The sequence below is a fragment of the Juglans microcarpa x Juglans regia genome, chromosome 6S (genome assembly GCF_004785595.1).
Source record: "Juglans microcarpa x Juglans regia isolate MS1-56 chromosome 6S, Jm3101_v1.0, whole genome shotgun sequence".
Lineage (NCBI taxonomy): Eukaryota > Viridiplantae > Streptophyta > Magnoliopsida > Fagales > Juglandaceae > Juglans > Juglans microcarpa x Juglans regia.
Window position 1 is genome coordinate 2,986,945 of NC_054605.1, and position 12,961 is coordinate 2,999,905.

The 12,961-nt window shown below is 36.4% G+C and overlaps 1 protein-coding gene across 1 annotated transcript; it reads left to right on the forward strand.

Moving 5' to 3' along the window:
• Nucleotides 1-5,083: 5,083 nt before the first annotated feature.
• Nucleotides 5,084-5,986, forward strand: LOC121236531 (protein FAR1-RELATED SEQUENCE 5-like). Its single transcript, XM_041132983.1, has one exon. The coding sequence runs from the start codon at nt 5,084-5,086 to the stop codon at nt 5,984-5,986; it is 903 nt and encodes a 300-aa protein (XP_040988917.1).
• Nucleotides 5,987-12,961: the final 6,975 nt, after the last annotated feature.

Here is a 12,961-nt window from a genome sequence, read left to right on the forward strand (position 1 = left end):
CCTTTACCTTAGTTTGACATGATTCTCACATTGCTCACAATACACATTAGTCACATACCGTACCCGAGGGTAAACCCTTTAACCTAAAATCCACAATAACAGGAACTTACATACAAAAGTCCTCCAAAGTCAAATGTGTGAGGATCGCGCCAAACCAAGGTAAGGGATTTCCTCCCGTGGGCAAAATACTGGTGAAAAGGAGGCAGATTCGCTAGCAACATGCAATCGAACAACGAGTAAGGTGAGCAACACATTGTAGAGAGCAGTAGATGAAGGACATCACAAGGCAACGAAGGAAGTTTCATCTGACAGAAGGCGAACAAAGGATGTGCTAACTGTACAAAGGAGAGAATATGGAAAGGCCAAGCACGATGCAAAGATTGGAGCTCTCTAAGATAATCTAGAGGTGCTCAGAGGGCAACAGATGTTGTTCCCAAGGCCCATGCTCCATCAAAGATGTCATATCAAGAGTACCCCTATGGAATATATGAACCTATGGGCCATATCATCTAACCTTAGAAGTATGGCGTAAAGCCACCTGGGAGACCCTCACTAAGGGAAGGACTGTTGGGTTGCATTGAAGGCAAGTTGTAGGGACATGCACGCCTTGTCCCATCAGTCACTTGGTCTCTACAATTCTTTTCATCCAGAGGGCAAATGGAAGATCAAGATCGAAGGACATCAAGACTATAATTGGCAGTATCATCATATAAAGGGCATTGGACAAGAGTCGGCATCTCACTTTTGAGATTGTAAAGTGTTTATCTTCAAAGTATTCAAGGAACCAAGGAACTCAAGAACTTCATCACTGAAAGATTGGTTTCAACGTAGCTTTAGTTTTAGAAATACTTTTCAAGTAGGTTCACTCCTATGATAATACTGGGAATGTCGGGTAATGTTTGGTGGTATGTTTAAGATTTTGCATATTCTATATGTCATCCCTTTTCTTACATGAAAGTGCATCTTTTCCATTACTTTTATTAGTAATCGTAAAGATATGACACTAAGATGTCATTTGAGGTGATGTGGTTTAAAGTGATGAGTTTTCCAAGCATTCTAAATTTATGGGATCAGGTTGAGGATTCCTCGTACAATTGTAGCTACACATTGCCACGAATATCATACGAGTAGAGGGATTCCTCATGATCATCGATGTGGGATGTTTTCATATTGGCCTTACGTGATATTGCGAGTAGAAATAGTCTCTATGTTGAATAGATGGGGTGTCTTTCATTATGTTGGACTAATAGAGAGATTCTCCTTGTCGGACGGGTAGAGTGACTCCCCATCTATATTTGGTGAATGAGTTCAGGCATTGGCCAGGTAAAGACACTCTCCATGCCGAATGAGTGGAGTGATTCTCGTTGGTAATATTATTATGAGTACTTGTTAATATACGTGTTTTGCTTAAGAGGGTGGTTGGCCGTCATGCTTATGTATACGTGTGATTTGCTCAGAGGGTGATTCCTCACCATGCTTGGGAATACATGTGTTTTGCTCGAAGGGTGATTCCTCGTCATATGCAAAACATGTGTATCATTAACTTTATTTACATGAACTGGTACATGCATATTCATCACCCTTGTTTCTCATTATTAGTACTCTTATGAGTTTTAACTTATTGAGATTTCATAGAAATCTCCCTGAGGTGGTCCCACTTGCAGTTTCATTCATTGAAACTATAGACCTTGATGCAGATGTACCCTAAGAGAATTATCTCAAGGAAGAAGGACCAACCTAGCCTAAAGAGTAGCTATGGAGGCCTGTCTCTGTTAGTGTCTATCTTGTATAGAACATGCTTATTATATTTAGAAGACGAACCCTTTATGATTTAGTACATGTGGATATCAGTGAGTAACTTATTATGGTCTATAACTATAATTGGGATAAAATGATAGTGACTTAATATTAATGAAGATTTTATTTGTGCATCTCTAGTACTGATAGATTACTCTCCAACTAATCCTTCTGAAAGAATTCCTCTGTGAACCACTGTATGTTCATAGTTCGCACACCTTGTTCGAGGAAACGATGCATCTAGTTGACCGGTTAACATCCCAGGTAACGCAGTTCCTCGCCAAGGAACTACCTAGGGCCAAGGGCTCCACGGTGCTGGGTTACAAAAGATGGCGTGGAGGCTCTTCATGGTGGCATGCGTGGAAGGCCATCTAGTCATCATGGCTTCACTATTGTGCATGGTATGGATAATTGAAGCAAACTACAGTGGTTTCAGAGTGAAGAAGTGGCTCATGGTGCTGTTCATAAAAAGGCGACATGTGCTATATTTCTATTGTATCAAACAGGGGAGGAACATTGGGGGTGGCAGTGGTTGTTTCTTGTGGCAGTGCAATAGTGACCTTGAACGAAGGAGGGTAGTGGCTATCTAGCTTCACAACAATCTTCTAATGATGGTGATTGAGCTGAGTTATTGCATATTTTATACATCTAAAACCTATATATTTGAATTATTTCATTACATTATTATTTGTTTTAGATAGAAAAATGATTAAGATACATAAATCTGAGTTGTGATTTAAATTGATTTATAGCATGATTTATGCTTAATTTTATAACTTGTGATTTAATTGGAAAATATTTCTTCACATGCACAACACATTTTTGATATTCTATTCTTTCTTTCTATTTTATTTTATTTTATTTTTTTCTGATTTCTATTTTTTTTAATTATTTTTCTTTTCAACTCAAGAAATGCAAAAGAGAAAAGTCAAAAAGGCTCAAAAAAGAAAAGTCAAAAAAGTTAAGTCAAAAAGGCAAGTTGTTGGTCTCTCAAAAGGCGAGAAACACGCACGTTGTTGGACGGAAGCAACAATCTATTGCTCTCTCAAAACACATGCTGATAACTCACTTGGAAAAGAAAAAAAAAAAGGGAAAAGAAACCCACGCACACGAGTACTCTACAGGCAGGCTCGCGGATGCCACTGATGTGGCATTTTGCCATGTCAGCAGTTACATATTTAAAAAAAAACAACAATAAACAGAAGCTGAGAACGTAAACAAGGGGAAGAAACACTTCGTGTAAGCCGTCGACACCAGTTCGAGCGGAAGGGAAAAACGCCGTGAGTGAATCTGCCGTGATTGACCATCTGCTATGAGTCTCCGCCATGAGTGACCATTTGCGTTCCATCTGCCGTCGAGAGAAACATTTCGTGTAAGCTGTCGACGCCAGTTCGAGCGGAAGGGGAAATGCCGTGACTGACCATCTGCCATGAGTCTCCACCGTGAGTGACCATCTGCGTTCCAACTGCCGTCTCTGGAAGGGGAAAATGCCCAGTTGCTGCAACCCATATCCATTTGAAACTGGTAATATACATATCCAGTGGTGCAACCCATTAAGTTATTTGTTGCTTGAAAAAGATGGAAAGAAGAAATTTATTTTGTTTAGATCTTTCTATTTTTTTGGTCTATTTTTTCTTGTTGAAAAGTTTTAATAGGAAAAGGTTAGCATTTTCCTGCATCTTGCATCTGAAAGGGAGATTTTTGTTCAAGATGAACATTTACATTCAGCTTGAAAAAGTGCCCAACTTGATTGTAATTTTTTTGTGTCAGAAAATGCTGAGTGAAAAATATAGTAAAAAGTTGTATATATATAAAAGCGCCCAACTAAATTATATTTTCTTATTCAAGTATTTATGTAAAGATTTTTCATTTTACTTATATATTTGTAAAGATTGACTTCTCGTATAGAATAAAATATTAATTTCAAAAGCATAGAATAAATTATGATACTAAGCTAAGTCCAAAAGGGATATCTTGACTTCTGGTTGCTATGTGTAATAGGGAAAAAAAATGTTTTTGCCATATTGAAAGTCATTTCAATATAATATTGTAGGTGCATGCATCTTGATTTTATTGTTGAGATAGATGGAGAAAGAGAAAGAAGATGCATCCCGCATAATAGTTCTCATCACCAATCCATCAACCCAGGTATTGTAAACCTCTTTCAACAGTTGGTGTGTGTTTATTTTATGTGTAGTCATTATCCACTTGGGTTGATTAACATTATGTTGATATATGTTAGAACAACATATCAAGACCACTGTATCTAACTTTTTCAAATTACATGCCAAGTTACTACGGTCCAGTGCCTCATGCGTGGTTACCACCTTTTGTGCCCCCTCCAAGTGCCAACCCATATCCATGGAGCAACCAGGTGATTGTTGGATGGTAAAGTAGTTCATGTGCTTTATTTTATGAACTTGAATATTTGATCTAATTATTTATTTTTAATTTTTGTTGGAATTCTAAAGCAACACCCATGGAGCTCTACTGCCGCTGCTACGTCAAGTACTACTGTCCTAAGTAGTACCGCTACTTTGTATAGTTCTACCGTACCAATGATGGGATCTCCTCCAAGCGCCTATCCATATCCATGGAGCAACCAGGTGATCATTTCTTGGAATATTTATTGTAGTTAGTGTGCTTTAATTTTCTGAATTTGAATATTTCGTCTAATTATTTATGTTTAAATTTTTTCTAGAAAACTACAGCAACACCCATGGAACTCTACCTCTGCTACCGAGTCAAGTATTGTTGTCTTGAGTAGCCAAGCTACTGCGTCAAGTAGTACTACCTTGAGTAGTTCCGGTACCGCGTCAAGTGCTGCTGCCTTGAGTAGTTCTGCTGCCTTATATAGTTCTATCATACCAATGACAGGACCTCCTCCAACTGCCTACCCATATCCATGATGCAACCAAGTGATCATTTTTTAGAGTATGCCTTTGTAGTTAATGTTGTACTTGAATATTTGGTCTAACTACTTATGTTTACATTTTTTTTGGAAAACTGCAGCAACACCCATAGATCTCTACTTCTGCTCCCACGTCTAGTTCCGCAAGTAGTGTCAGCTCTAGTGTAGCTGTCAGTTCTAGTGTACAAACCAGCGCTAGTGTCGCTGCTAGCTCTTGTTCGGCTTTACCAGCATTTGTTCCTCCAACTTCTACCAACCCATATCCATGTGGCAGTGAGGTGATGTCTTCAATTCTCCACATGCAGTGTCTTTTACATTATTCAAAACATATTTTTTCATGCCATACTTTTTTCTCCTAATTTACAAGAAAATAAAATGCAGCAAAGTAACTATGTTGAAGAAATTAGTGAGGCCACATCAGACTCAATAGAAGTTGAAGCGCAGTCTACTACCTCTTTGGGTAATACGGTTGATACCAACGAGGCTAGCACTGATGGGGGTGATATCACTGAGGAGCCAAAGCCAGGGATGCATTTTGAGTCGGAGACTGAGTTGATAAATTACTATAAACATTACGGAAAGCGATGTGGTTTTGGGATAATAACACAAAGGAGTAAAATGGAGAAAGATGGGACTGTGAAATATGTCACTGTGGGATGTGCTCGGGGTGGCAAGGCACAAAATAGGTCGTCAAACGTCTCCAAGCCTCGGCCAACAAGCAAGACAGACTGCAAGGCAAGGATGAATGTCATGTTAAAGGATGGGAAGCTATGTGCGACATCCGTATTTAACACACACAATCATGGGCTCAGTCTAAGAAAATTCAGGTTTTTCAAATGCAACAGAGAAGTTAATGAGTCTGTTAAAAGGGTGTTGGATACTAATGATGAGGCTGGCATATGGATGAATAAGAGTTTACATGCTCTTGTGATTGAGGCGGATGGGTTTGAGAACATATCATTTGGAGAAAAAGATTGTCGTAACTATATTGATAAGGCACGACACCTGCGCCTTGGTAAAGGTGGTGCTCAAGCGTTGTTTGAGTATTTTAGAATGATGCAATACAAGAATGATGGTTTTTTCAACCTCATGAAATTGGACGATGATGATAGACTGAAAAGTGTGTTTTGGGCGGACGCCCGTAGTAGAGGGGCCTACAACTACTTTGGAGATGTGGAAACATTCGATACCACATATTTGACAAATAGGTATGGAATGTCATTTGCACCTTTTGTGGGTGTAAACCATCATGGACAGTCAATCCTTTTGTGGGTGTAAACAATCGTTTGTTTGGTTATTTAAACCACGTAGGAAGTCGTCCGCGGGGAGGCCCGAATCATGCCTCCGTTTAGCATTTTTCTTTTGAAAAAGAAGGAGTTTTCGTAAGGTGATTTGGGGATGATGCGAAACGAGGGAGTTTATATATTTTTTTTTTCAGGACATTTAGCACACAGCGCCACGCATTTGAAGACCTCCTCCAGGGGTCCAATTGCCACTCCAGCCGCCTCCTCCACTGATTACCACTTTTATCTTCATTTATTTGACTTGCTCTTTTTATTCCCTACTTTTTATTTAATTTCAGTTTAAAGTTTATGGAGTATTTTTGAGATTTTTGGCTTAGAAGTTTAGGAAATTTATTTGCTATTTATTTTACTTAATGTCGTTCTTTTTCTTTCTCTTTTAAGTTTTGCATTTAACAGTTGATTACAATTGCTATGGAATGATTTTGAGAATTTGTGATTTGAATACAATGATGAACCCTAGAATCTTGATTTTGGACTTTTCAATTCTCAGCTCGTATTTTGTCAGTTATTTTCTAATCTAATTTAATTCTTAGCTTAGTTTTATTAATCTCTTAGTTTCATTGCATATTAGATTAATTAAAGCTTAATTAAGACTTAAATAATTTCAGTTTTATTATTTAATTTTCAGATTAATTAAGATTGTTTAGCTTAGTTGATTCCTTGATTGTTAATTTCAATTTGTTAGTCTTTTACATTTTATTTCGACACTCAAAAATCCAAAGATATGAATCTAGTCCATGACTAGTGCCTTTTTCATTCTCGTTACACTCTTCCATTCATTGCACATACCACCATTTTTATTTTCTCTTTGTGAATATTTTCACCATTTTAAACGAATTTGATTTTAAGTAACTTTATCTGAGTAGACGATCTAGGAATTTATTTCTAATTATTACGCGACACCCTCCTGCACTTAGGATAGCCTTTGTGCTATTCATTTTTGAGTGAGTCAAGTTTTTTACGCCGTTGCCGGGCAATGTGCACGGGCAGGCTTGTGATGCGTAAACAATGAGGAGCTTTCAGTGGCTTGTTTGAACATGCATTAGTACATGGCTTTAGTGTGGTGGTGTAGGGCGATTCACTGGGAGGGTTTGCGGGACTGCTTCAATGTGGGGCCTTTCACTATGGAACGTGGGAGGTGATGCGCCTGCTTGTTGGGTGGACGTCCATGGAAGCTTGTTGGTTGCGGGGCATACAAGCTGGAACATGGTGGGCAACACTTGTTATGGCAGTGCACGGCGGAGTCTTGTTGAGCTTGAGAGGGAATGCTATGAGGCTGAGGAAGAAAGGATCAGCAACTGGCTTGAGGAAACCAACAGGAACCCTAGGGCTTAAAGAAGTTCGTGATACGTGAAGGAGATAGACGTAGTGTAGGGCTATCTTATATGGGAAATGACGTATCACTGAGGATTCTCACTCACAAAAGCTACCGATAGAGTTTTTTTTTTTACCAATAGTTCTTAGTGATTGGGAATTTCTTTTCTAAATGTTTAAGGGATTTACAAAAATGTTTGGAAAAAAAAAAAAAAAATTACATGCTCGTTAAGAAATCTTGGTAGGAATTCACTGTAACTGTAGCTTGGTCCATATTATATACACACGACGGGTCTGATGGGTATTTGAAACCGGATTGTGGTTTGGATTGGGTTGCTTTAAGGGTTCAACTAAATTTTAGAGTCTGCCTGTAAATTCATGAACTAATTTACCTAACAATCCTAATGGGCTGATCTTAATTCTTAAATGGGCCCAAGTTATCTAATAAATACTTTTGAATTTTTAAATAAATTCTTGACTTAGTACTCGATAAATATGAGCCCGCTTGTTTTATAAATATTAAAAGGGCTTTAAATTCAATTATCAGGTCCGATAAAGTTCCATAATCCACCATAATTTCGGTGACTTATTCAAAATTATCCAATAAATCTTAATTGGACTTAAAAAAATATTAGTTCAATAATACCATCACAAAATATCCACTAAACCTTAAGGGCTTTAAAATATATTTTTGGACCTAATTAATATTTCTAACCAACCTCAACAAATAATAGTTTGTGGGTTTATTCAATATGTTTCATTAAACTTAATTTAATTCGTTTTTTATAATATTGGATCGAGTTGTTACACGATCCCACAAGGAGTCGACATTTGGAAGACATTACATAATGTTCGGACATCGTGGATTCACATCCCTATTCATGAAGTGGCTCTTTCTAGGTCAAGTGTTCAGATTTTGCGTCCTGAGGTTCGGATGTTAGGATTTATATCCAAACTCAGTTTTTATTCTAACTTTAGATTTTTCCTAGTGTCGAATCCCAGCGTATTTTATTAGCCTAATGTTCTAGAAGTTTCTCTTAATTACAAATTTTATGCTTGGAGTATGACAAATAATTTAATATTTAAATATGATTAAGAGATAATATATTATTAAGTTGAGCGAACCAGCCATGATCTAAGTGAATCAATCCTTGTACGTGCCCAAGGACTTTGTGAATCGATCTTGGGTAAAATAATTTTGCTTATAAACCAGTATGGTCAAATTAGGGGTAGCAGTATGTGACAAAATTCGTTAACCCAACACGAACACGATATGATAAAAGCGGGTTACGATTTAGCCTTAACGGGTTCGGGTTAAAACGAGTTGACCCGTTAAGACACGATTACTTAACGGGTTAATAACAGGTTAACCCATTTTGATCAGTTATGACTTCGTTAAGAAAGTTAAAGTTATAATTATACATTTATACCTAAAAATAAAATTGTTAGGATTTTAATTTCGATATTTTTATTGTTTGGATTGTAATTTTGGACTTGTAGTTAGTTTTATATTTTTTTATCGATATTGTGATTTTAACATTTATATAAAATTATCTTAAACTTAACTAAGTCAAACTGGTTAATTTCGGGTCTATTCAACCCATTTACATAACCGAGTCAAAACGGGTTGACACAGCATGACACAGCCCGTTATGTTAATGGGTTATGTTAAGGTTTGAGATTTTGACATGATAAACTTAACGGGTTGGGTTAGGGTTGACTTATATAGTATAATATACATGTCTTGACACGACACGAATACGACCCATTAATACGATTTGACACCCCTAGATTAGACAAACCAAAACCAAAGGGTCAACTACAATGGGTCACTTGGTTGGGACCAACACTTTATTTGAACTTATTATGTATGTTAACTAATTGAATTTTTTATTTTTTATTTTTTATTTTTATATTTGATATTTTATTTTGTGGATAGAATTTGTGGAGGAAGTTGGAAGTTCTAGGAAACCATGTGAGACTTGATTGAGATGATCAGCATAATGCACTAGCATATATTTATTGACGTTGCAACTTGCTTATATTCATTTGTGACATTTATTTTACATATCGTGTTTCGTTTTGTAGTAATGAATAAAATAATAAATAGTAATAAACTATTCTGAAAATATTTAAGTTATTTTCAGTACCCAAACAATACCAGTCGTTGGGTTTGCTCATGTGTATGTTTCAAGGATTGTTGTAGTTGTTTGCCTATTGGTATTACAGTTAAGACCTGCTGGGTTTTAGTATTCTCATAGAGAAGATTTTATACTTATTTGATGATTCGTTGCATTTTTCCGTTATTATTATTAGTTTTTTTTTTTTTTTTTGGCACCTAAGTAGTTGTTTAGTTTGTTACTTCTTGTTGAGTTGAAACGTTTGTGCTGAGGGTTTTTTTTTTTTTTTTTTTTTAACCTTTTTTTTCTTTTTTCTTGAATTTGTCACTGAACTTCTTGTTGAGTTGCTATTTCTAAATAGCTATGTTGGATTGATTTTTTTTGTAGGAAGGTTAGAAAGATTACCATGGAAACTTGGATGGTTCGCTAATTTTTTTAACTATTTGTCTGAAGTCTGCTATTTTGAGAATATGAAAATTTTTCATTTTTTCCTCTTGTTGAGCTTTTCCTTTTCCTTTTCCTTTTTCTTTTCCTTTTAAAGGATTTATATTTTCATTTTGTAACTTCTTGGTTTGCTAATTTTTTCTTTATTAATTCGTAATTCACTTACCTAAAACAATCTTTAATTGAGAAATATTATGTTTATTTGGGCCTTGGTTTGGTAAATACGCTTTTGTTTTCAATTTTCTTATCTTTTAGGCCAATATTGAATCACAATGTGTTGGGTACACATGTGTGGCAGGCAAGGAAAGACTCACTAGCGGGCAAAAGGTGAGCAAATGCAGTACCACGTGGGACTCGCATGATAGAATAAAGAATTTTGCTATGTACAAGTAAGTTTACGTACCAATCTGCGTATTAATATTATTGCATTCATATTCTAAATTCAAATTAGTACTGTTTTTAACAAAATCTACTTTCTGACCAATCATATTGAATGGATACGCATATTAATGCGCATAATCATTTACAATTAGATTTTTCCTAGAATAAAACTACAATACTGCTACATACAGGCGTGGTTTTTGCCTGTATGTGCAGACCCAAATGCCACGTCAACATTTATATTAAAAAAAATAGTCAAAAATTGAATTACATTTCCGTGCTTACAGTTTTTCATTTTAACGAAAACCTCTCCCGCCTTTCTTCTCTCCATCAAATCGGTCCTCCACTGCTACACTCCTCGCATCAAACCAGGTAAGATCCTTGGACAAAACCTTTTCTTTTGTTCATCTGTGCTAGTGTTTAACAATCTTTGGCTTTGGAAATTTGTCAAATGAAGGGGTGGGAACTGCATAAATCTATGATGAGAAAAAAGGTGGGAAAATCTGTGAAATCTATGTGAATCGTGAAATATGAAACTGTGTGAGTTGTGGAATTTGTCAAATGAAGGATTTTTTTTTTTTTCTAGTTCAGTAAAGCAGCAACCATAAACAAGTTTAGAGCCATAAAGAATGCACAGATGTCTGTGTTTTTCATTGTCCCTTCACTAGGATACTATGATATGGTGGGAAATTGGTTTTTTCACTTCAGGAAATTGATATGAGAGAAGGGTATCACACAATTTTGAAACTTTTGTTAGAACAATTCCGAGTATGAGTGAAAAAATATTATATATCATAAATTTTTAATCATTCTCGTTTTATCTTCAGAGATATTATAATGTGCAGTCACAAATAGATTCTACAAAAATAAAATGAGAATAATATGTTAGATTTACTTTACAATAAATCTAAGTAAGGAACAAGTGACATGCTTGCGATGCTTTGACCTCACCAATCTTCCCACAGTCCGGTGGCTCTTTCTTGGTTGATAGTGTTTTTTTTCAACTGCAAAAATATGTGAAGGGAAACAACATAAGCTGAATTGAATAGCTTAAAACAATGCATGCATATATAAAATTAGTTTTACAATCGCAAAGCTGGTAGGAATCAATTGGCTTCCTATGCATGCATATTGAGTATATATGTTTGATTACACATTTTACTTTTGGCTATTCACTTTTCTAGATTTGTTATTATGCAAGATCTCAATATTTTATTTTGAATTGTCTAGATGGGAAAAGAGAAAGAAGATATATCTCGAATAACATCTCTTATTGCAAATCCATCAAACCAAGTATTGTAATATTATTTAAACAGTTCTCATGTGTTTATTTTATGTGTAGTCACCGCCAACTTGGGATGATTAACATTATTGAGATTTGTATTAGGACATATTGAGACCACTTTATCCAGATTTTTCAAACTACATGCATGGTTACTACGGTCCAGTGTCTCATGCGTGGTTACCAACTTTTATACCTCCTTCAAGTGTCAACCCTTACCCACAGAGCAACCAGGTGATGCGGATGGTAAAGTAGTGCATGGGCACCAAATTTATGAAGTTGAATGTTTGTTCTAATTATTTAAGTTTTTATTTTTTTTTTTTTGGGAAAATTGCAACAACCCCCCAATGGAACTCTACTTATGCTACCATGTCAAGTTCCGTTGCCTTGAGTAGTTCTGTTGCTTTAAGTAGTACCGTTGCTTTGTATAGTTCCACCGTATCAATAATGGGACCTCCTCCAACTGCCTACCCATTTCCATGGAGCAACTAGGTGATGCTTTCTAGATGTGGTAACATTAACTAATTGTTAATTATTTATGTGGGTATTAATTTTTTTTTTTTTTGGAAAATTGCAACAACACCCATGGAACTCTACTTCCACTGTCACGTCAAGTTCTGCTGCCTTTAATAGTTTCACTGCCTTGTATAGTTCCGTCATACCAGTGATGGGTCCTCTTCCAACTGCCTACCCATATCCATGGAGCAACCAGGTGATGATCTCGAATAACATTTCATGTACTTAATGTGATTTCGATTTTTTATTCTTTCTTGTGGTAAATTGCAGCAATACCCATGGATGTCTACTTCTGGAGCCATCTAATTCCGCTACCAGTGCTAGCTCTAGTGTAGCTAGTAGCTCGTGCTCCACTTTACCAGTATTTGTTCCTCCTGCAAATGCCAATCCATATCCATGTGGCAGTGAGGTGATGGGTTTATTTTTCACATGATGTTTGTATGCACATTTTTCACAACAAATATTAATAAGTTATAATTGTTTTCTCCTAAATAGCAGGAAAATAAGGCACCACAGCAAAGTCACTCTGATGAGGTAACTAGTGACACCACATTAGACTCAATAGAAATTGAAGCGCAATCTACTGACTCTTTGGGTAATATTATTGATACCAAAAAGGCAGCCAGTTCCGGGACATTATCTATGGAGCCTACTTCTGGGTGTGATATCATTGAGGAGCCAAGGCAGGGATCTGCTTTGAATCAGAGAATGAGTTGATTTCTTACTATAAACAGTATGGTAGACAATATGGATTTGGGATAATGACACAGAGGAGTAAAAGGGAGAAGGATGAGACTATGAAATATGTCACTCTGGGATGTGCTCGTGGTGGCAAGGCACGGAATCAGACCTCAAATGTCTCTAAGCCTCGGCCAACAAGCAAGACAGATTG